This window comes from Schistocerca serialis, chromosome 5 (assembly GCF_023864345.2).
Source record: "Schistocerca serialis cubense isolate TAMUIC-IGC-003099 chromosome 5, iqSchSeri2.2, whole genome shotgun sequence".
NCBI lineage: Eukaryota > Metazoa > Arthropoda > Insecta > Orthoptera > Acrididae > Schistocerca > Schistocerca serialis.
In genome coordinates this window covers 263,688,592-263,715,108 of record NC_064642.1, presented here as the reverse complement: position 1 = coordinate 263,715,108, position 26,517 = coordinate 263,688,592, and the positions used below count along the sequence as shown (strand labels likewise).

The window sequence follows — 26,517 nt, the reverse complement described above, 5'->3', positions numbered from 1 at the left end:
CAGTGTGTCCTCTGTGTGGTGAGTAGTAATCTATCTTTTCCATAATGTCATTAGTACAGATGCTGTTTAGGAATTTAATGTTATGTATATTAGTAACTATATTTTTTACTTACTTAGTAATGATCTGAACTTTTTTAATGTTGAGGTATTTTAATGCTTTTTTTCACAGTGGATGGTTTTTGTTAAAGTATTAAGTATGAGACTGATTCAGCACCAATTATATACAATATAATTTTGAATTTTTAATATGGCCTCTCATCTGAAACAGAAGCAGCTTTCTCTGTTTGACAAAATATACTTAAATCCATGCGGCTTACTTATTATCCTTTCTTTCTCCTTCCATCTCACTATCATCAATCTTATTGCCAAATCAAACTAATATTTCAGTAGAATTTTATGATTAATTCAATATATTCATAGTTGTACACAGCATATGAGATTCAGTGCTTGCTCTGCAACTACAGTGAATCTGGAAACGTTTACCAAAGAATGATACCAGTGGTCACTGTGAAGATAAGTGCAACAATGGACTGCAGTGAAAGGCATTATTTTTATCTACCATGATATTTCAGAAAAGGAAGTAGTAGGTATTATCAGAAACAGTCTTAATTCAAGTAGACAGTTGATTGTTACTTTGATATATGGATGTTTCTTTTGGTTGTATTTATGGCCTAATTAATAATATCAGTTGTACAATTTCAGGTCTGTAATGTAAATGTAATGAACTTCAAAGAAGAATACTCAAAATGCTTTAATGATAAATTTAATCAAAAAGGGTATAAAAAGGCTGTATTATCAAATATTAAGGTAATTTTTGCATTACGTTTCACTAAATAATTGCTTTGCTGTAATGTGTGGTAGCTTTCTAGTTACACTTTCAAATACTAGGAATATGCATCTAAAATTTACACAGGATTGCATGTTGACCATTTTGATATAAATAACATAAACAATTTCAGGAAAAAATATTTTATTCTGCCATACATGTTGTTTTGGCATGGAAAAGTAACCAACATAACATGATTTTAGACTATAGGCCTTTTCATTTACCAATTATTAGAAATTCACCACAGGTATCATCATCTCTCACTGACAAAAATAACGATGTGGAAAATATGATTCAAAATACCGCAGGCACCTCTAGTGACTATAGATCAAACAACAGTGATCTTCCAGCAACAAGTACATGTAAAACTGATGTTTAAACTGATAGCCAAGGCTGAGGAATAGGCTCTGAACTGCAAAGTATATGTAGACATGAGATCAATAGCATGGTAAAATTGGGTGTGGATTTCAGGGCAGCAACTGCAGTCAGTGACAAACTAATCTCAGGGTTAAACTAGTGAGTTTTCCGTCTTCCTTGTGGAGATAAACAACTTAGCAAAGAATTATGCAAAGGATTTCATGCTTTCCCTTAAGCAGAGGCTGTACAAATTCAGAAATATGAATGTGATCATTTTTTTTCTGTAATCTATCACCATGATCTAAGTAATTGTTCCTGTGTGATTAAAGAAGTAGAAAAAATGAGTAAGGCTGTACAAATTATGTGCAGGGACTCTAAAAAGGCAACACACATTGATATCAGCACACTAAAGAGGTGACTTCATACAGCACAAGGTTTACACATCAACAGACTGCAAAAGGCATCAGTTATCAGTCGTAAGACTCAGATATAGTGCATATGAAATCAAACATGCAGTCAGGTTTTAAGCAAGTTATACCTCTGAAAGAGAAAAGTTATGTATGTCTGGAATTTAACTTGGGATGTGATGAAACAGTACTGGTCGTAGTCTCTACAAAGACCAAGAGTGGCGACGAAAATGCTTTTTTAGTGGAAGCACGTCCAACTTAGACAGTTACAGTGTGTGTAATTTGGATATGCCAAATGCAGGTGAATGCTTGTTTGAGAAAGAAAACAGTGATAACATATTTACTTTGTTGCAAGTGAATGTCTGTTGTACATGAAATATATTATTGGAATTGGAACATTTTTGTAGTGTAAAGAATGTAGATGTGATAGTTGTATCAGAACACTGGCTAACAGAAAATCAGATGAACAGTTTATTCCTTACAGATATGTTTTTGCTGAAATAATGTGTAGAAAACAGAAAAAAATGGTTGTGCAGGAATTTACATTAAATTACCACTTTTGCTCCTCAAGGGTATCTTGTTGCTGACATAATGTGCAGGAAACACAGAAAAAATAGTAGTCCTGGAAATTACATAAGCATTGTCGAAATTTTACAGAATTAAACATTATGCCATACTGTTCAAAAATAAATGCTGTGTTTAGTTATGTAAGACTGATTGAAGAAAATACCAGGTGATCAAAAAGTCAGTATAAATTGAAAACTGAATAAATCACGGAATAATGTAGATAGAGAGGTACAAATTGACACACATGCTTGGAATGACATGGGGTTTTATTAGAACCAAACAATACAAAAGTTCAAAAATTGTCGGACAGATGGTGCTTCATCTGATCAGAATAGCAATAATTAGCATAACAAAGTAAGACAAAGCAAAGATGATGTTCTTTACAGAAAATGCTCGATATGTCCACCATCATTCCTCAACAATAGCTGTGGTCGAGGAATAATGTTGTGAACAGCACTGCAAAGCATGTCTGGAGTTATGGTGAGGCATTGGTGTCGGATGTTGTCTTTCAACATCCCTAGATATGTTGGTTGATCACGATACACTTGCGACTTCAGGTAACCCCAAAGCCAATAATAGCATGGACTGAGGTCTGGAGACCTGGGAGGCCAAGCATGACGAAAGTGGCGGCTGAGCACATGATCGTCACCAAATGACGCGTGCAAGAGATCTTTCACGCGTCTAGCAATAAGGGGTGGAGCGCCATCCTGCATAAACATTGTACGTTCCAGCAGGTGTTTATCAGGCAGGCTGGGGATGATGCGATTCTGTAACATATCAGTGTACCTATCACCTGTCACGGTAGCAGTTACAAAACCAGAATCATGCATTTCCTCAAAGAAAAAAGTCCCAATAATGGTAGATGTGGTAAATCCAACCCATACCATGACTTTCTCATCGTGCAATGGAGTTTCCACGACAGTTCTAGGATTTTCGGTAGCCCAAATTCTGCAGTTGTGGGCATTGACAGACCCTCGGAGCGTGAAATGAGCTTCGTTGGTCCACAACACGTTACTCAACCAATCGTCATCTTCCGCCATCTTTTGGAACGCCCACACCGCAAATGCCCTCCGCTTCACTAAATCGCCACGTAACAGTTCATGATGCCGATGGATTTTGTACGGATAGCATCAGAGGGTACGCCTCAGTGCCAAGCAAACAGTAAGTGTATGGAATGCCGGTGCGACATGTGACTGCATGAGCGCTGACTTCCCCATGCATAGACGAACCTGCTACAGTCTCCATTTCTTCCTGAACTGTCTCAGTGGCATTACGCCTTGTGCTCGGTCAGCCACTATGGTGTCTATTGTCTAACAACCCGTGGCTTTGAACTTCGAAATCATTCTTGCAACAGCTGCATTTGCCAACGGACCTTTACCCGTTGGAATCCCCTTCCTATGGTGATAGGATCATAACACTGAACTAGCTCATTCCCCATTCTGATAATACAGCTTCACTAATAGTGCCTTTTCAGGTAACGTCAACATGCTGTGACTGCTGGTGCATCTGATTCTCTCTCTCATTACAGCTCCTTTTATACACGATTGTCATGCGCAGTCACTGACGTTTTACTGTCCAGCGCCATCTGTCAGACATTTTGTGAACTTTGTTTTTTGTTTGATTCTAATAAAACCCCTTGTTATTCCAAGCATGTGTGTGAATTTTTAGCTCTCTATCTACATTATTCTGTGGTTTATTAAGTTATCAAATTTATTCTGACTTTATGATCACTCAGTATAATAATCATTAGCCTGTATAGGTCCCCAAATGGAGATATAAATGAATTTTTCAAAAAGTTTGAATTATGGTTAAAAGACTTTTTAAGTTTAAAAGAAAGCTTGTTATCTGTGGAGCTTTAATATTGAAGTGGGCAATTCAAAGCAACAAGATACCAGAACGTTTTAAGATTTTTAAACTAAAATTGCATAAACAAGTTATTGAAGCATATCTAGACATTATTATTGTTAATTCACATGGGGAGGATGTATAGGTTCTTTAAATGGCTTACACACATAAATAAAAAATTGTAATGATCCTTGTTCCCCCTGTCCCTGTACTGCAAAGATATCATAGTGAGGTAAGAGTTTATCTGAGTAAGCTGACCAAGCTGACCCATTCCCATAGTGATGACCCCGCAGTTTGTTCGTGTTTCAAGTCTTCTGCACTGGTGTTCATGCAACAAGTTATATGCACTATGCAGTTACCATGCCAAACAATGCCTTGTTCGAAGATGTGGAAGCACAACTCCGCTCACTGAGTTTTGTCGTTCCTTCGCCAACGGCGTATTCATCATTTATGCACAGTGATTCGCGTTCTCAACCAACACCACATGCTAATCTCATTAGTTTCCAATGGTTGACAACTACACCGTTAGAGTGAACAATGGACTCAAGACTTCGTGTCACCAGATTATGTCCATCTGACAGTGATATGTGAACTGAACAATATTTCAAACTGTGTCTCTTCAAATCGAGTGTTTCAACTACAAAGTGATCCCAATTTGAACACGTGTTTAGCCACCCACCGGCATGTTACATCATCTACTGTCAGGTCATGTGCAACGCCGCCATTACTACAAACCATGCCGGATCCGTTCCACACACATGGTGTTCCAGTTGTGTCCAATTAACATGAACAATTCAGTGTTTCGCGTAACTTGGATCCCTTACCTCGCCTCAGTGGCCTGTCACATGCACTACAGGCATGTTATGCATCAAATATTTTCCACGTGGGTGGCGTTCTCAACCCCCCCCCCCCCCCCCCTCACTTGCTGGGGTTTCCGGTTGCTCGACCACCTGCCACTCCCACAGCACCACCTACCTGTGTCTGCCTCGCCTGCCTATCGCCCTTTTCCAGAAGGGGGTCATTTCCATCCAGCACTCATCACTCATGGTCCAGTTTCCGGGCACCCCTCGTGTGCAGTCCATCTGCCTGTTTCCATGGAACCGTCCGTGCCTGCCGAGCCGTGTTTTCATGACACACAGTCAACTATGCCAGCTGCCGCTACTATGGATTCGCTCAACGGTTTAAATCCGGGCCTAACGCGCCAGCCTCTGACTTAACCTCAGTTCAGCTGCTACCCCAGGAGACACCAAAGCCGCCATCGTCACCCCTCCTGGTCACCTGCCGAAGCTACCACCCTTATACAAGGACAACCCAGCATCGTGGTTTGCGCTCGTCAAGCATCCGTTCAAGTTACATCATGTGTCTGATGACAACTCATAGTTTCTCTGCCTTGTCACACACCACCACGACCACTGGGATTTGATTTGTGACCTGCTCCTTTCGCTGCCGCCTGCACCAAAATACAAGTTTGCAAAGAAGACTATAATGGAATGACTTGCCTGCTCACCACAAGAATTAATAATCAAGATTCTCTACTAGGAGCACCTGGGGGAACGCACACCCTCACAACTCTGGTACTGCCTTCTATTGCTTTTGAACGAGCATACCATGCCTGATGTCATGCTATGGGCTGTGTGGTCTGCCAAACTACCTACCGATCTACACATCCATCTCTTACCACACTTGTTTGAGTCCATTGGCTCCTGCCTACGCATCGCTGACCAGTTGTATTTGCTGCTGCAGCAACATCAGCTAGTTCATTCCACACCGTTCATCGGCACAACTGCCCCCGCATAATGACCTTCAGCCAGCAGAGGCAGGGCTCACTCTGCTGTCACCTAGTTTGCTTCTCTACATCTACATCTTCATCTACATACATAATCCGCAATCCACCATATGGTGTGTGGCAGAGGGTACCTCATACCACAACTAGCATCTTCTCTCCCTGTTCCACTCCCAAACAGAACGAGGGAAAAAGACTGCCTATATGCCTCTGTACAAGCCCTAATCTCTCTTATCTTATCTTTGTGGTCTTTCCATGAAGTATTAAGTTGGCGGCAGTAAAATTGTACTGCAGTCAGCCTCAAATGCTGGTTCTCTAAATTTCCTCAGTAGCGATTCACAAAAAGAACACCTCCTTTCCTCCAGAGACTCCCACCCGAGTTCCTGAAGCATTTCCTTAACACTCGCATGTAACACCAGTAACAAATCTAGCAGTCCGCCTCTGAATTGCTTCTATGTCCTCCCTCAATCTGGCCTGACAGGAATCCCAAACACTCAAACAGTACTCAAGAATAGGTCATATTAGTGTGCCTTACAGGAGAATTCGTTGTCGTTCTAAACAGACAGTTTATGAAACCATCGAGAACATCGAGTTCGCCACAACAGCTGGAGACAAGAAGAACTGCATACCCGTCAAGAGTGTTGCCGCTACTGCACTTGTCGACAGACCTTGTGTTTTCTGTGGTTGTAGACTTAATTTTAGTATTGACATTAACGATACATTTTCACATGGTAATGGTTGGCTCACTGTAGCCATTGTACATGGAGGTACGTGGAGGTATGGGACTTAGTAACGTACCTGGACTTGAAAGTTTCGTTGATAGAGACATTATCGCCTATCGCACCTACCATATGGCAAAACTTGCAAATAAAGACTTTGGTAAATCAGCTTATATGTCGCCTTCTGCACTCTCTTTGTATACTCGTAATAAGAGAAAAATATCTGTAAATGAGTCTGTATTCATTTGGGTTAAAGGTAAAGGAGTATGTGAATATGTAAAGTTTGTTGGTGACTGTACTTTGTATTTTCATAAATAAATTCATCTGTATGCAAACTGATCTGTAGCGTCAGCCATTAACCGGACATGAGTACATCACAAACCAGGGGCTCAAGGAGGCAACAGTTATGTTACGTAATCACTCTGACCACCTGACCTTGAGCTTACGCAATCGTGGCGGCGCGCCAGCTGACACGCATGCTCTAGAACACCCAGTGTGCGCGTCCGGGATAACGATCCGCTGGCACTGTGAAAATTTTCTAAGTCCGAGAAATTTTCTAAGTCCTGCTAACGCATATCCTATATAAGCGAGCGAGAGCCGTGCAGAGGCTCATTCGCGCTGCTGCTGCTGCACAGGCAACTGCACTGAACGCCGCCACGATGCCTTACAGATCAACCACATCTTCCCAAAATTCTACCAATGAATCGAAAACGACTATCCACCTTCCCCACAACTGCCGTTACATGCTTGTCCCACTTCATATCGCTCTGCAATGTTACGCCCAGATATTTAATCGACGTGACTATGTCAAGCGCTGCACCACTAATGGACTATCCAAACATTATGGGTTTCTTTTTCCTATTCATCTGCATTAATTTACATTTATCTATATTTAGAGTTAGCTGCCATTCCTTACACCAATCACAAATCCTGTCCAAGTCATCTTGTATCCTCCTACAGTCACTCAACGATGACACCTTCCCGTACACCACAGCATCTTCAGCAAACAGCCACACATTGCTATCCACCCTAGCCAAAAGATCATTTATGTAGATAGAAAACAACAGTGGACCTACCACATTTCCCTGGGGCACTCCAGATGATACCCTCACCTCCGATGAACACTCACCATCGAGGACAATGTACTGGGTTCTATTACTTAAGAAGTCTTCGAGCCACTCACATATTTGGGAACCAATCCCATATGATCGTACCTTAGTTAGGAGTCTGCAGTGGGGCACCGAGTCAAATGCTTTCCGGAAGTCAAGGAATATGGCATCTGTCTGATACCCTGCATCCATGGTTCACAAGATATCATGTGAAAAAAGGGTGAGTTGCTTTTCGCAGGAGCGATGCTTTCTAAAGCCATGCTGATGCATGGACAGCAACTTCTCTGTCTCAAGGAAATTCATTATATTCGAACTGAGAATATGTTTGAGAATCCTGCAACATACTGATGTTAAGGATATTGGTCTGTAATTTTGAGGATCTGTCCTTCTGCCCTTCAGGTGTCACCTGCACTTTTTTCCAGTCACTCGGGACTTTATGTTGGGCAAGAGATTCGTGATAAATGCAAGCTAAGTACATCTACATCTACATCTATACTCCGCGAGCCACCTTACGGTGTGTGGCGGAGGGTACTTATTGTACCACTATCTGATGCCCCCTTCCCTGTTCCATTCACGAATTGTGCGTGGAAAGAACGACTGCTTGTAAGTCTCCGTATTTGCTCTAATTTCTCAGATCTTTTCGTTGTGATCATTACGCGAGATATATGTGGGCGGTAGTAATATGTTGCCCATCTCTTCCCGGAATGTGCTCTCTCGTAATTTCGATAATAAACCTCTCCGTATTGCGTAACGCCTTTCTTGAAGTGTCCACCACTGGAGCTTGTTCAGCATCTCCGTAACGCTCTCGCGCTGACTAAATGTCCCCATGACGAATCGCGCTGCTTTTCGCTGGATCATGTCTATCTCTTCTATTAATCCAACCTGGTAAGGGTCCCATACTGATGAGCAATACTCAAGAATCGGACGAACAAGCGTTTTGTAAGCTACTTCTTTCGTCGATGAGTCACATTTTCTTAGAATTCTTCCTATGAATCTCAACCTGGCGCCTGCTTTTCCCACTATTTGTTTTATGTGATCATTCCACTTCAGATCACTCTGGATAGTAACTCCCAAGTATTTTACGGTCGTTACCGCTTCCAATGATTTACCACCTATGGCATAATCGTACTGGAATGGATTTCTGCCCCTATGTATGCGCATTATATTACATTTATCTACGTTTAGGGAAAGCTGCCAGCTGTCGCACCATGCATTAATCCTCTGCAGGTCCTCCTGGAGTACGTACGAGTCTTCTGATGTTGCTACTTTCTTGTAGACAACCGTGTCATCTGCAAATAGCCTCACGGAGCTACCGATGTTGTCAACTAAGTCATTTATGTATATTGTAAACAATAAAGGTTCTATCACGCTTCCCTGCGGTACTCCCGAAATTACCTCTACATCTGCAGATTTTGAACCGTTAAGAATGACATGTTGTGTTCTTTCTTCTAGGAAATCCTGAATCCAATCACAAACCTGGTCCGATATTCCATAAGCTCGTATTTTTTTCACTAAACGTAAGTGCGGAACCGTATTAAATGCCTTCCTGAAGTCCAGGAATACGGCATCAATCTGCTCGCCAGTGTCTACGGCACTGTGAATTTCTTGGGCAAATAGGGCGAGCTGAGTTTCACATGATCTCTGTTTGCGGAATCCATGTTGGTTATGATGAAGGAGATTTGTATTATCTAAGAACGTCATAATACGAGAACACAAAACATGTTCCATTATTCTACAACAGATTGACGTAAGCGAAATAGGCCTATAATTATTCGCATCTGATTTATGACCCTTCTTGAAAATGGGAACGACCTGCGCTTTCTTCCAGTCGCTAGGTACTTTACGTTCTTCCAGCGATCTACGATAAATTGCTGATAGAAAGGGGGCAAGTTCTTTAGCATAATCACTGTAGAATCTTAAGGGTATCTCGTCTGGTCCGGATGCTTTTCCGCTACTAAGTGATAGCAGTTGTTTTTCAATTCCGATATCGTTTATTTCAATATTTTCCATTTTGGCGTCCGTGCGACGGCTGAAGTCAGGGACCGTGTTACGATTTTCCGCAGTGAAACAGTTTCGGAACACTGAATTCAGTATTTCTGCCTTTCTTCGGTCGTCCTCTGTTTCGGTTCCATCGTGGTCAACGAGTGACTGAATAGGGGATTTAGATCCGCTTACCGATTTTACATATGACCAAAACTTTTTAGGGTTCTTGTTTAGATTGTTTGCCAATGTTTTATGTTCGAATTCGTTGAATGCTTCTCTCATTGCTCTCTTTACGCTCTTTTTCGCTTCGTTCAGCTTTTCCTTATCAGCTATGATTCGACTACTCTTAAACCTATGATGAAGCTTTCTTTGTTTCCGTAGTACCTTTCGTACATGATTGTTATACCACGGTGGATCTTTCCCCTCGCTTTGGACCTTAGTCGGTACGAACTTATCTAAGGCGTACTGGATGATGTTTCTGAATTTTTTCCATTTTTGTTCCACATCCTCTTCCTCAGAAATGAACGTTTGATGGTGGTCACTCAGATATTCAGCGATTTGTGCCCTATCACTCTTGTTAAGCAAATATATTTTCCTTCCTTTCTTGGCATTTCTTATTACACTTGTAGTCATTGATGCAACCACTGACTTATGATCACTGATACCCTCTTCTACATTCACGGAGTCGAAAAGTTCCGGTCTATTTGTTGCTATGAGGTCTAAAACGTTAGCTTCACGAGTTGGTTCTCTAACTATCTGCTCGAAGTAATTCTCGGACAAGGCAGTCAGGATAATGTCACAAGAGTCTCTGTCCCTGGCTCCAGTTCTGATTGTGTGACTATCCCATTCTATACCTGGTAGATTGAAGTCTCCCCCTATTACAATAGTATGATCACGAAACTTCTTCACGACGTTCTGCAGGTTCTCTCTGAGGCGCTCAACTACTACGGTTGCTGATGCAGGTGGTCTATAGAAGCATCCGACTATCATATCTGACCCACCTTTGATACTTAACTTAACCCAGTAAGGAGCCAATGCAGTAGAGTAGTCTCTGTAAAACCGAATTGGAATCCCATCAGGGCCTGGTGATTTATTTATTTTCAACCCATTCAGCTGCTTCACAACCCCAGGGATATCTATCACTATGTCCTCCATACGGGAATCTGTATGAGACTCAAATGGCAGTATGTTTGTATGATCCTCCTGCGTGAAAGATTTCTCAAATGCTAAATTTAAAATTTGAGTGTTCGTTTTGCTGTCTTCCATTGCCAGGCCAGACTGATCAGTGAGTGACTGGATGGAAGCCTTCGACACGCTTACTGATTTCATGTAAGACCAGAATTTCCTTGGGTTTTCAGCAAGATCTTTTGCTAAGGTATGACAGTGGTGACCTCACAACTCTGGTGCCGCCTACTATTGCTCATGAAAGAGTATACAATGCCTGATGCCATGCTATGGGCTGTGTGGTCTGCCAAGCTACCTACCGATATACAGATCCATCTGTTACCACACTTGTTTGAGTCCACTGGCTCCCGCCTACGCATTGCTGACCAGTAGTATTCGCTGCTGCGGCAACATCAGCCAGTTCATTCCACACCGTTCATCGGCACAGCCACCCCTGCATACCGACCTTCGGCTGGCAGAGGCAGGGCTCACTCTGCTGTCACCTAGTCTGCTTCTCCTGGCAGTGTCGGCTCACTCTCTCCGCTGTCTGAGCACTCCAGGATAACCCACGCACCTTACGTACTGGTCTGTTTACTGGAACGAATCAGCGAGGACAAGCCACCCCTGCTGTCGCAGTCTCCACCTCCTCCTCATCCTGCTCACCCTTTCTGCTGGTACCACAAAGTGTTCAGCGATGACACCAGGAAGTGCAGGTTGCCATGCCACCACCCAAACGTCGACCGCAGAAACTAAGAGACGCCGAGTCCTGCAGGAACCCAGCAGGCATCCTCTTACATTACACTCTGCTCACTTGTCCTTCCGGCCATGTGGTTGTCTCTATGTGACTGACATTGCGTTAGGTCTAGCTTTTCTGGTCGATACTGGTGCTGACGTGTCAATCATACCTACTTCGCTTGCTCAACCGCTTCTTCACAGACGAAGTCACTTCTACAAGCTGTCAATGCAAGGATGTTACCTACCTCAGGCTCAGTAAAGGTTATGGTGAACCCATCTCCTCCTTTACGTTTTCTGTGGATGTTCTACATTGCCAACATCGATGAACCGATCCTCGGTATGGATTTTTTGTCTCATTACGAACTGTCTCCGAACGTTGTACAGGGTTCAGTGCTCCACCATCCTACGAACACTCGCGTACATGTGCCCGCACTTATGTCCGATGCTCTGTTTCCACTGCAATTTACGGTATCATACATGAGTGCTTCGCTCTTGCGGGCAGCATTGTGACCTGCATTACCGACCTATTGTCAGAATATGACTTGGCGACACAACTCCACCAGGACAATGAGAAGCTGAAACAACGCATCACATACACTTACAGTGAGCTCGTCGCGGCTCATACTTCGCTTCTGCAACTGCAGTTCATGGCACTTCCACCCAAACAAGATTGCTTGGCTGAGCCTAGCTCGAACTCTTTCCAGGTTAGTCCTCGCCTCATTATTCAGTGCCATTTGTTGCAGACAGTGCTGCTAATGACAGTCACACGGATGTTGCAACCATGCCCACCTCTCGGACAGCTACCACATGTGTTGATAAACATTCCCCCTCTCTCACTCACCAGCCACATGACCCAGTAGCCATTGTGGCCCCATGTGTGATGCCAGCGCTGCTCTCGCCCGCGCCAGTTGTGCAGTGCAAGGTTAACAGCAGACAGTCACCAGCCGTTCCCCTCCACTCGGCGCTGCGCATGCACCCACCCCCTCCACACAAGTGCACGCCGCACTCCTGTAAGACACATGTGACTTCTGTGCTACCTTTCCCTACTCATGCTAGCGGCTATGCCTCATCGCGCCCTACTCGTCCGAAGGCTCTGTGCCAGGACATTAACCAGTCTTATGTGCAGTTCTCAGTTTCTTCCGTCACTGATAGAATGAGACACAAGATAGTTACCACTGCTGGCCCTCCTATTAGGAATAAGGTCCAACACCTCAACCCTATCAAGTTGCATGTGGCCCGGCAGCAGATTAATGAACTTTTGGCGGCAGGTGTTCTGCAACCTTCAGACAGCAACTGGTCTTGGCCAATCAACCTCATCCCCAAACAAGATGGATCTTTTCGAATGTGCGGCGATTACAGACGCTTAAACTCTCGTTCCGTTGTGGACAATTACCCAGTGCCGAACATCAATTACTTCACTCACATGTTATCGGGCGCCACAATTTTCTGTGTTATTGACTGTAAATGCACCTACCACCAAATTACCGTGGCACCAGAAGACATTCCTAAGATGGCTGGTATCACACCGATCGGTTTATTCCAATACCACTTCATGCTGTTCGGCCTAAAGAACACGGCGCAAACATGGCAACATTTCATTGACTCTATCTTGTGACAGTCTGAGTTTTGCTTTGCTTATCTGGATGACATTCTCATTTTCAGCAGCTCAGTGGAGGAACATGAAAATCATCTGTCTACGGTCCTCTAGACCTTGAACTCCAATGGTGTTGAGGTCAACAAAGACAAGTTTCAGTTGCGCCAGGTGTCAGTCTCCTTCCTAGGTTTCACCGTCTCTGCTGATGGAATATAGCCTCTCAAATCTTGTGTGCAGGCTATCACATCTCTGCCACCCCTGGCTACTTACAAAGAGCTACACCGTTTCCTTGGAACGATCAATTACTGTCTTTGCCATCTGCCTTCTGCCACCGCTGTTCAGGCACCCCTGTAAACCCGTCTCTTGGACTGCTCTGATGCTAGAGGCCTTCAAGGCTCTGAAGACATCTTTTGTTCACGCTGTAACACTTGCCCACCCTGACCCTCGGCTGTGTTATTCATCACTACGGACGCCAGTGACATCACGGTGGGAGCAGTGTTGCAACAATGCAAGGGCCACACAGTTTCTCCCCTTCATTTCTTCTCCAAGAATCTATCTACGGCTCAAAGAAAATATTCTGCATTTGATAGAGAGCTCCTTGCTGTTTACGAGGCAATCAAACATTTCCGCCCTGATGTCGATGGATGTTTGTTTTTCATCCTCACTGATCACAAACCACTGGCAGAAGCAATCTGCAACCCACCTGAGGACCCACCCCCATGTTACTGCCACTTTGACATGGTTTCTAAATTCACAGTGGATGTCCGTTACATCAAGGGTGCAGATAACATTGCTGCAGATATCTTCTGGCAGATCAGCGCTGTTTCCCGCATTGTTGATCTTTCCGATCTGGCCGCCCTCCAAGTTTCTGACGAAGATTCTCAGACTCTCCTATGAGACCCACAAATCTCACTTGTTTTCACAAAGGCTAAATTTCGTGGCGTTTCCGATGAAGTGTGGTGTGATTCTTCGACCGGCACCCTACGCCCTTTGCTCACACCTGGGCTGCACTGACAGGTTTTCGACGCCCTGCATAACCTAGCCCATCCGGACGTTCGAGCCACCACATGTTTCGTGACAGAACTTTTTGTTTGGAAGAATATCAAATGGGACTGTCAAACCTGGGCATGCAGCTGCATCGCTTGCCAGTGCAGCAAGATCAGCCGCCACACCTCCCCACCTCTGGGCAAGTTTGACATTCCCGCAGGACGATTCCATCATGTACATATTGATCTGATCAGGTTTCTTCCTCCTTTCGAGGGCCATAGATATATCTTATCAACTATCGACCATTTGTCTTGCCGGGTCAAGGCTGTCCCTCTCCCTAACATTACTGCCGAGACTGTAGCCAAGGCTTTCATTGGCTCGTGGATCGCTCGTTTTGGGTGCCTGACCACTATCACCACCGATCAGGGTCGACAGTTCGAATCCTCCCTTTTCACCATCCTCTGCAATATCTCCAGTATTAAAGAAATATACACTACCGCGAATCACCCACAAAACAATGGGTTGGTGGAGAGATGGCACCCCACCCTCAAGACGGCCCTTTGATGACTCTATTGTCTCTGGCCAGAAGCTCTCCCATGCATGCTACTTGGTCTACGCTCGACCTATAAACCTGACCTACAGGGGACTATATCCAAATTTGTTTTTGGCGAGAATCTGGTCCTACCGGGGGAACTTATTCTTCCCCAGGTTAGCGAGGATCTTCCCCCCTCGCCAGATTTCACTAGCCGGATGCACACGCATTTTCAACAAATGCGTTTGCACCCACCCATCAGTCACTCACCGCCCAAGACTTATGTTCCCACCACACTCTCCGACTGCTCCCATGTCATGCTGCATGATGATGTGGTTAGGCAGCCTCTTCAATCTCCTTATCTTCGCCCCTACAAGGTCCTGTGGCGGGGGGACACGACCTTTGTTATCATGATTAAAGGCTGCACACAGATAGTTTCTCTGCATTGCCTGAAACCAGCTTTCGTTGACCCTTATGGTCTCACATCACCGCATTCGGACTCTGCAGACAATCCATCCTTGATCGAGAATGAAGATGTGCTCCCATCAACCTCATCGCACACCTCTTCCGCCAAAGACTGTTTGTCACCATTTGCTGGTTTCCTGACCTCGCCCCCTGTTTCACCCTGCACAGGTTTCGCGCCCTCACTTCCAATGTCGGACACACGCACACCTACTATCAGTTTGTCCTGCAGCGTGCCATCACACCGAGTGAATGACATTTCTATAGTGACGTTTGACAACCAAGTGTTTATTCTTTTGACAGATACTGAGGTCCCGCCATCGGACAGTCCCTTACACATCAACATTGCACAGAAACTCACTTTCACATGTGATTGTGACCAAGCACCTCTATGTGCTTTCATTTCTACGGACGGCAAGATCCACTTAAGGGCCACACACGCCTCCACCACGCTGTCGAGTGCCCCACCCACTTACTCTGAGGCCAGCCACCGTCTCATCTGGCCACGGTGGCTGACTGACTAAGAAGTGGACCTGCCTCTCACCGCTCTGCCTGCACAGCCCACCTTGTTCGAGATGGAAGTACCTGTGGTGCACCTGCTTACGTGCATGATTTCCACCGACGTCAACGCCCGCACGCCATTATCAACCACGAAACTTAATATCTGAGAACTCTAAGTGATTTGTCGAGCCTCCATCTTAACTTTACTATAGCCAGTTCTTTGTTATACTTCATTCTGTACGGATGCAGTGTCAAGTGTTAATACAGGGTGGTCCATTGATAGTGACCAGGTGAAATATCTCACAAAATAAGCATCAAACAAAAAAACTACAAAGAAAAAAACTTGTCTAGCTTGAAGGGGGAAACGCGGTTGGCCTGCTGGATGGCGCTGCCATAGGTCAAACGGATATCAACTGTGTTTTTTTAAATAGGAACCCACATTTTTTTATTACATATTCGTGTAGTACATAAAGTAATATGAATGTTTTAGTTGGACCACTTTTTTTGCTTTGTGATATATGGTGCTGTAACAGTCACAAACGTATAAGTACATGGTATCACGTAACATTCCGTATTTGCTTCATGTTGAAATGGACCATTTACCAATTGCAGAAAAGGACAATATCGTGATGATGTATGGCTATTGTGATCAAAATGCCCAACGGGCATGTGTATGTATGCTGCTTGGTATCCTGGATGACAACATCCAAGTGTCCGGACTGTTCGCTGGATAGTTACATTATTTAAGGAAACAGGAAGTGTTCAGCCACATGTGAAACAGCAACCACAACCTGCAACAAATGATGATGCTCAAGTAGGTGTTTTAGCTGCTGTCGTGGCTAATCCACACATCAGTAGCAGACAAATTGTGTGAGAATCGGAAATCTCAAAAACGTCAGTGTTGAGAATACTACATCAACATCGATTGCACCCATACCATATTTCTATGCACCAGGCATTGCCTGGTGACAGCTTTGAATGTTGTGTACAGTTCTTCCACTGGGTACAAGAGAAATTACAGGACGATGACAGATTTTTTGCATGCATTCTATTTAGCGACGAAGCGTCAGTCACCAACAGCACTAATGTAAGCCAGCATAATATTCGCTATTGGGCAACAGAAGATCCATGATGGCTGTGATAAGTGGAACATCAGCAACCTTGGTGGGTTAATGTGGCCCCCATTTTATCGATGGCAATCTAAATGGTGCAATGTATGCTGATTTCCCATGTAACGTTCTACCGAAGTTACTTTAAGATGTTTCATTGCATGACAGAATGGCTATGTACTTCCAACATGACGGATGTTGAGCACATAGCTTGCATGCAGTTGAAGCGGTATTGAGTAGCATGTTTCATGACAGGTGCATTGGTCATCGAAGCACCATACCATGGCCTGCACGTTCATGAGTTCTGACGTCCCCGGATTTCTTTCTGTGGGGAAAGTTGAAGGGTATTTGCCATCGTGACAATGCCTGACAACATGTGTCAGCGCATTGTCAATGCATGTGTGAACATTATGGAAGGCGAACTACTTGCTGTCGAGAGGAATGTTGTTACATGTATTGCCAAATGCATTGAGGTTGATGGACATCATTTTGAGCATTCATTACATTAATGTGGTATTTACAGGTAATCACGCTGTAACAGCATGCATTCTCAGAAATGACATGTTCGCAAAGGTACATGTATCACATTGGAACAACCGAAATAAAATGTTCACACGTACCTACGTTCTGTATTTTAATATAAAAGAACCTACCTGTTACCAACTGTTCATCTAAAATTGTGAGCCATACGTTTGTGACTATTACAGCACCATCTATCACAAAGCAAAAAAAGTGGTTCAACTAAAACATTCATATTTCTTTATGTACTACACGAATGGACCCCCATTTTTTATTAAAAAATGGGGGTCCTATTTAAAAAAAAAAACGGAGTTGATATCCGTTTGACCTATGACAGCGCCATCTAGCGGGCCAGCCATAGCGCCATCTGGTTTCCCCTTCAAGCTAGACAAGTTTCATTCTTTGTAGTTTTTTCATTTGATACTTATTTCATGAGATATTTGGCCTGGTCACAATCAATGGACCACACCGTATATATGAGCTACGACATATATGGGAATTAAGTTTTCTATATCCCTATTACTGACCCCGTTCCCATAGTGTTAATTAAAAGTTATGAGTTATTTTCTAATCTCTACATCCTGATGCAATGAGGACTTGTATTTTTAAATGGACCTTGCCAGAGAAGAAGCAAACACAAAGAAAAAATAGCTGTTACAGCCACCCCGGCAATGGAGTACATCATTGGGTACATGAGGCAAATATCAACCCGTACAGCAAAACTCAAAGGAATTAATCTTGACTTGATGTTTGAGAGCTGCCACAATGTTTCTTAACCTGCACGCATCCACACCTGTGTGTGTTTGTGGACTTACAATTTCTGGTGCAGCTAAATGTGCATTAGTATAACTATGTCCGCCCCGAACAATTCGTATTATCTCTCTCCTTAACTACTATAAGTAATATGTGGTTAGCCAGGTGAATGGAGTATTTGCAGATCATGTTTCATTGTTTTTAACATTAAGTAATATGTGGCTAGTCAGGTGAATGGAGTATTTGCAGATCATGTTTCATTGTTTTTAGCTCTGTATAGTAAGCAACCAACTTACTCAAATGAATTTGGTTTGGTGGAGGTAGGTGGTCAGTTACGTTATTTATTGACAAGTTAGAGAACTCAATCTGAGACCCTGTACATGAGTGTCAAACTAGAAAAACTGGAGTTGAAAATGATTTTGATGACATTTAAAAAAATATAGAGATGTATGGTTTTTGTGTTCCCCATTAATAAAAATTAGCTCCTCAGATAAATGTAAAAATACAAATAATACCTGGTGTACAAAAGAATTGCCAGAAATGAAACAAAACATGCTCATATGGTACAGAATACATAAAAGTGAAGATAATGAAGGGACTGAGTGGATGAATTTGGATTACAGTGCTTAGTTGACATTTAAAAGTTATTACAGAGCTAAGCTCACACAAGATAAAAAAGCAGCATTTGTAAGGTACATAGAAGGTACTCCCAGTAAGTGTAAGGCAGTGTGGGAAGTTATCAGACAGTTTTTCCAGCCAGGTATGTCAAACTCTGCTTGAACAGGAGAATTGAATGACTAGTCTGTGGCATCAGTGAGAGAACTTGGAGACAAAATTAAGGCTATAGACACATCTGCAAGGGATCTGCTTGGTCCCCAGTTGTCTGAAAGGCCTTTGTTTCATTGGATAAAATCATGCATGATCACACCAGTAAAACTGTTTGTAAAGTAACTAATTCCAAAAGTATGGTCTGTCACTGGATGACTAATTATGTTGTTAAATGAGTAATTCACTTGATAAGTAAGCTATTGAATTTATTTTTGATAAATGTTTAGAGTATGGAGTTTTTCTGTATCTACTCAAAATCTTAAAATTATCCCAATATTCAAAATGGGTGGTAAACATATCCCCAGAACTACCAACCAGTTCTATTTTGCTAACATTCTCAAAAATATATGAAACACTCTTGTACAATCAATTACACAATTGATGTAACTCTTCAGGTTTTCCTGGTGAGAGCTTGACATGTGGAATAATTGGGTGTACAGCCGGATTTTTGTGTCGCTCTGGCACAATATTTCGGCCACGTAACTCATTGCCTTCTTCAGGTGCTACATGAGACTGCCGTATTGGAGGATCTTGTCCAGTAAGGCAACGAGTTACATGGCCAACATATTGTCCCAGAGCGACACAAACATCCGGCAGTAGACGTGATTATTCCACATGTCAATTACACAATTACTTTGAAAATCATGTCCTTCTCAGCAACAGTCAGAACAAATTTCAGCCAGGTAAGAATACCATTGCCATTTTTCTGGAAATTGTTGATCAGACTTTAATATCTTTCAAGAGCAACAAGACATTGTCATTTGTATTATGTGGTTTAATAAAGCATACCACTGCATTTTTTTTAAAAATATTGCTAACAAAAGTAGAGTATTATGGTATACAACAATCTACATGTGCAGTAATTTCTTCTTACCTGAACAACAAAATACAGTTTGTCCTAGTTAGTAATGAACACACATCCTGAGTAGAAACTGGTACAAGTGTTCCACAGGGCTCTGTCATTGGCCCTGTTTTTCGTTATGGGTGTCAACAACCTGTCTCATCACGTATCAGTCAGTTATCTGCTATGCTGATGATACAACTTTACTTACTTTGCATCATGACAGTCCAATCCTTCATGAGAGTGCACAAGAAACTCTTTTAAACTTGTTTGTAATCCAGACAAAACACAAAACCTTATGTTAGGACTGTTTAAGAATGTACGTAATAAATACATCAAACTCTTAGGAATACATATTGATGCCAAACAAAGTCTGTAAAAGGATTTCATGAGTGTCCTACCTCTTGTGGAAACTGAGAGATATTGTCAGCAATAATTATCTCTGTTTGATATATTTCACAGTTTTCAGTCTCGTGTATCATATATCTTACTCATATGGGGATGTTCTCCTCATATCACTAACATTAAAAAGAAAAGTCCATGTAACGTGCAAGGCTGGTCATAAAGAGCAATGCTCTCCTCTTTTTATGAGGCTTAGGTACTAACGGTGGTGAATTTGTATATCTATGAGTCTGCACTCTTTGTCAGGAATGTGTTATCAGGGAAACAATTCACGAACATGTCACTAAAAATAAGCAAACATTGAAATCCCAAGGCACAGGCTAGGAATAACGGGAAACTCTCATAAAGTGAACACCTGTAAAATTTCTAACAATTTTTCTCTTGCTTCTCGATCCTTGCCATTTAAAAAAATCAAAAGTCAGTGATACAACATGAAAGAATTATGTCATCAGTGGCAGTGAAGAATCTGAAAATGAATCTATGCTGTTATTGGAGCTACCATCATATTAAAATTATGTGTTGAACCAGAAGTTGCTCGTGGACCCTTGCCTTTAGCAAGAAATACTGTTACCAGTTGAGCTATCATTGCACAGTTTGGTTTCAGTTTTTATCTACCACAAAGTTTCCCTCTTAATGCTATATACTGTTATATAGTCATAGTAAATAGCTTGGTAAATTTCTGTGAAGAAGAAGGAAATTTTATTAAATTATTAGTACTGGTAAATACGGCTTGTTGTCAGTTTTAGATATATACAGTTCACAGCATTTTATTGGAGACCATCTGAATCGATCCATGTGTTTTGTGGCATAATAACTGAAAGAAAATTAATTTTGTGCTGTTGATAAACACTTCAATTTGAAGTGGTGGACACTTACACATATCAAAAGTAAAATGGATGTGTTCTGGATGCTTTATATGACTGAACACTATATGTATGTACATCTGCTTATACGTTTATATCTATACTCTGCAAACTACCAGGAAGTGCGTGGCACAGAGTATGTCCCATTATACCAGTTTTTAGAGTTTCTTCCCATTCTATTCATATATGGAGTGTGCAAAGAATGATTGTTTGGACACCTCTGTGTGCTGTAATTATTCTAATTTTATGCTCATGATCCTTATGTGAGCAATATGTAGGGGATTGCTATATATTCCTAGAGTCATCATTTAAAGTCAGTTCTTGAAACTTTGTTAGTAGACTTCCTGGAATAGTTTACACCTAGCTTCAAGAGTCTGCCAGTTCAGTTCCTTCAGTACCTCTGTGACACTCTCCCATGGATCAAACAAGCCTGTGACCATTTGCGCTGCCCTTTTCTGTGTACGTTCAACACCCCCTGTGGAATAATGAATTGAAACAGTGTTCAGAAAAACAAAAAAATCACGTGCATTCAAGGAAATTGCATGGAAGACCAATGCAAATGTTTATGATTTTGCAATGGAAGATTGGTGAATGGACTTGCCCAAATGGCATGCTATTTTAGTCTTTCAACTTAACAATATCCTATTCAAAAAGGTGACTGTAAGAATCTATATATACACTAAGGGCTTTTACTACTACTTCAGACGAAACAGAAATGCAGAACAGCAACACTGGTAATGAAACATGAACATGTCCCCCACCTCAGTAGCTGTGGCATAATCAAAATCGTGATTTAACAAGTGCAGAGACATCTGAAATCAAATATTCATATTCTAGATTCTTCTATAAATATTCCAGCCTAACTGTTCTGGTTGTGCTACAGTTGTTTATTTCTATGTAACTATCAATTATGCAAGATCTTAACCTGAATCTGAGCATGTGGTGGTGGGACATGGCAGGAGGAGAGGGAACTCACATTAGTTTCATGAAAGGGGGAAGGGGTGGAGGAAACTAAGCAAGTTTTCTTACAAGATAAAGCTTAACAACTATTGAAAAAATGTGTTCATTAATTGCCAAACATAATAATGCCACCACTCTATAATTGGTACCTGCTACCTTGTGATGTGTCAGAAAGTATAGTTTGTATGAGATCAGTACAGGTAATTTTGCTGTTGTCCACCTTTGCAGCTGAGTGGTCAGTGTTGATAACTGCCATGTGATGAACTCAGGTTGAATTACCAGTACTGGAAGCTAATTTCTTTTGTGTAAGGACTGGAATGAGGTCCATTCGGCCTTCTGATGCCAGCTGAGGTGCGCATCCAAGTTGTCCATTGGCTGAGGATATCATGGTGATCAATCAGTCCTGATTAACTCGTCTGAGGCCAGAGTGATGGAAATTTGTTGCTTTTATTTGCTGTCAGGAAGATAATGTACTGGTACTGTCTGCATTCACATTGTTAGTTGTTTCTCGCACTGATAACATGAGAATAAATGTCACATATTGAAGATACACTACTGGCTTTTGGAATCTAGATTCATCTGGTATTGTTAGTTACAAGGAGAATAGTGGCATCTATGAAATATTTTTGAGATTTCATCACAAGTGGGTCTCATTATGCTTGCTACTAATCAATGTCTCTTACATGTTCCAGCTTTCTTCAAAGTAATACTAAACTGTTATATGTTTGTGTGATGTGTGTGTGTGTGTGTGTGTGTGTGTGTGTGTGTGTGTGTGTGTGTAGAGTTTGATTTACAAAGATCATTATGTGTCCCAGCCCAGGAACACTGACTGGGCTGGGACACGTAACAAACGACAATCACACTATGTTCTGGTGTAGTGAAAAGTGTTTTACTATGTTATTTGTGAAAAATACTTGTTATAGCTACGTATGCATCACAACATCTCAACATGATGCAGAGAATGGAAGTGCTTGCCACATGAAAACATGACAAGCTACCTGTAATAATTAACACAAAAGTGGTCCAGAAAATTCATGCTCACCAAATGTAAAGAATAAATAAAAATGAAAACCCACTCATGATGGCACAGTGTTGCCGAAACATGTTTGGGTACTGAGAAAAACGGTGTTTTGTGTAACTGGCGGAACTCAAATCCCAAAAATTTTAACTGCAAACACGGGCAATACAAGGAGCTGCAAATCAAAAGATGTCAATGAAATTGTGCATGCCAATCAAAGACTGACTTTCCAAGAGTTTGCAGAAGAATGTGTTATTTCAGTTGGATCATGTTATGGAATCCTGAAACAGTATCTTGGAATGCATTGTGTTGCCACCAAGTTGGTCCCATGGCTCATGAGTCAAGACCAGAAGGAACTGGCCTCACAATCTGTGAAGAGCTTTTGGATAGCGCAAAGCAAAAGGACATGTTCCTTAACTGGTGATGAGACGTGGATCTACGGTTATGATGTTGAGTCATTGAAAGGATGAAGATTGGCAACAATATGCGAGATAAAAGAAAATTTGCAGATGGCATTTTGCATGATCCAGCAAAAGGCATACCAATACTGTCTCCAGGAGTGGCAATGGCATTGGGAGTGGAGTATCAATTGTGGAGGAGAGCATTTTGAAGGAAACCATGCACAATAAGTAAAAGGTAATCATAGAAAAAATTTGTGAGAAAAAGTTGTTAAATTTTTTGAACAGACTTCGTATGTGTGGTGAGGCTGATGTGGATGATTTTCTGTAATCTCTGCCCAGTCTCACAGGATTGTTTCCCTTGGAATTTCGTATTGGCTCCAGAGTTTTGGAGCATTAGGTTTCATTCATATCATATAAGCTTTTTGTCTATCATCAGATGTGTGTTTTAAAATTTTCAGTATATTTTTATTTTTGTGTGTAACCTGTTTGTTGGGTCTGACTTTAAGTTCGAGATTTTATTCTGTGAAGTGAATTCTTGTGTCTTGTTATTGTATTCTTATTTATCCATGAGAATCACTGTGCTTGTCAGTCTGCCTTGGTGATAGTATCTTCTCTGTATAGTTTTTATCTAAAGGTTATTTATCCTGTTTGACTATATTCAAGTCTTGTATCTGTGATGTTTTTAATTTGTCTGCTTGTCAGTTCTCTTTTTAGAACAATGTTCATTGTGCTTGTGTTCTCCCTCTGTTCTCAAGATAGAATGTTCTCAGATCCTACAATTAAATTTTGTATGTAATGTTCATTTACTTTTGTGTTTACATTGTGTTTCTTCATTCGTAAATCAGGATAATTTTTCAAAACACGATAAATGTAACTGATGCAGGTTTTCATAAAATGAGTTTTTCTATTTCCATGTAGATAGATATGGTTGGACATTTGGATTTTTGTGTAATTACTAGATTTAATTAAATATGAATTATTTAGGAATAAAGTAGATGACTCTCTGAAATGCAGAGGTGTTGCATCGTTGATAGATACACAAACAAAAGGTACAGAGGTTGGCTAGCTATCGGAATGCACTTCCTTTTTCAAACTTGTAGAAAAAACACACACACATCTCACTCACAAGCACAGACCTGTCTCCTTTCACTGTGCCCAGTCAAATGCCAGCTATTTCCTGGTGTATGGCAAGTGTACTGGGGTGAGGTGGGGTGGGTTGGAATGGGGTGAGGGATGGAGAGTGGTGGAAGGCAGGAAGGGGGTGGGGAGAAGCTTGTGGGAGAATGGGGAGCCATCTGTGAGCTAGCTAGGGATGCAGGTAGAGGCAGCAGGTGGTAGACGGCTGGGCACTGGATTTCATAAACTAGGGTGTGAGATAATAGCACATGCTTATCTGATGTGGAGACACAAATTGGGCAGAAGGTACGGGGCAGGGGATGGTACACACACACACACACACACACACACACACACACATACACACACACTGTTGGGTGGGGAGTGGGGGAGCAGCGAGTTACCTTTGGTTTAGGCTAGGAAGGTTATGGGAGCGAAGGATGTGCTGTAAGGATAGCTCCCATCTGTGCAGCTCAGAAAAGCTCATGGTGGTGGGGAGGATTCAGATGGCATGGGCTGTGAAGCAGCCATTGAAATGTTCCATGTTGTGCTCTGCTGCATGTTGTGCCACTGGGTGGTCTACCATGTTTATGGCAACAATTTGGTGGTGGTCATTCATCCTAGTTGATAGCTGGTTGGTGGTCATACCAATGTAAAATGCTGTGCATTGGTTGCAGTAGAGCTGGTGTACAATATGGCTGCTTTCACCAGCGGCCCAGCCTCTGGTGGTGTAGGAAAAGCCTATGATGGGACTGGAGTAGGTGGTTCTGGGTGGGCGGATTGGGCAGGTCTGGCATCTGGGTCTTCCACAGGGGTATGATCACCTTGGCAGAGGATTAGATGTGGAAATGCAAAAGGGATGGACTAGGATGTTGTGAAGGTTGGGTGGGTGGCAGAACACCACTATGGGATGGGTTGGAAGTATCCTGGGTGGGATGTCCCTTATTTGAGAGCATTATGATAGACAATCAAAGCCCTGACAAAGGACTTGTTTCAGTCATTCCAGTCTGGGGTGCTACTGATGACAAGGGGAGTGATCCTTAGGATGAATGTGAGGATCAGGCATGTGTGAGGATATGGCAAGAGAGATCTGTTGTTTGTGAATTAGGTCTGGAGGGCATTGCCTGTCTGAGAAAGCCTTTGTGAGGCCTTCAGCATACTGTGCAAGGGAGTTCTCATCACTGCAGATACATCTACCATGGGTGGACAGGCTGTATGGGAGGGATGTGGAAGGAGTGGCTGCTGCCAAGGTGCAGGTACTTTTGGTGGTTGGTGGTTGCAATGAAATATATTCAAATTTTATTATTATAATAGCATATTAGGGTTTGATTTTCCCAGTTTCAATACTACATCCACACATATTATAAAAGTTTGTGTATGTATGATTGTGTGTGTATGTGTGTGTGTGTGTGTGTCTGTTCCACATCTCCTCCTAAATCATTGGACCAATTTCAGCGAAACATGGTACATTCATACTTTATTTTCAGCCATCAATCGCTGTGGGTTAAGCACCATATACCTATCAAAGGGGTGGGGGTGGATGTGAGAAAGAAGTGTAGCCTGCTGCATGTGAACTTCCAGGTATTATTCATCCAGTATTTGAGAATGAGAGTACTTAGTGTCTTCCAATGAACTCTACAGATAAATTTAAACCTTTACAAAATTTTTCTTACTGTCACCCCTATAAATAGATGAAAGGAAAAATGCTTATGTATACTCCTTTTCTGCTGTTCATGCAATAAAAGTACTACATGAGGTGTGATGTTACACTCTGTTACTTCTTTACTAATAACTATATTCACAACATGTTTTGCAGACAGTATGCACATATACCACTGAATGTAAATGCAAAAGTATAACATTGTATTGTCAGCAATACTGACATCATAAACAGCAAGATGCCTGAAGAATTGTCACATCATGCATGACATTCAATGCACCTACAATATTATATCATTGTACGACACAGTTTAGAAGATATGATGTCATTTTGCACAAGGCCAGATGCTTTGTGTTATGGATGTGGATCCACAGCTATACATACCTGGGAAATGCAAGGTTTCTCCATGTAAAGTAATAAATGAATAACTGCTGCAAAAATACACATGTTGTATTTACATATTTATTGTTGAGTCT

The 26,517-nt window shown here is 42.1% G+C and overlaps 1 protein-coding gene across 1 annotated transcript in view; it reads left to right on the top strand.

Annotated features, from left to right (window-relative positions):
- LOC126481669 (uncharacterized) overlaps positions 1-26,517 on the top strand; it is a 266,931-nt gene that overhangs the window by 177,737 nt on the left and 62,677 nt on the right. The window contains exon 6 of the mRNA XM_050105597.1: positions 703-807. Within this exon, the coding sequence (XP_049961554.1) occupies positions 703-807 (105 nt within the window). The remainder of the gene's footprint in view (positions 1-702; positions 808-26,517) is intronic.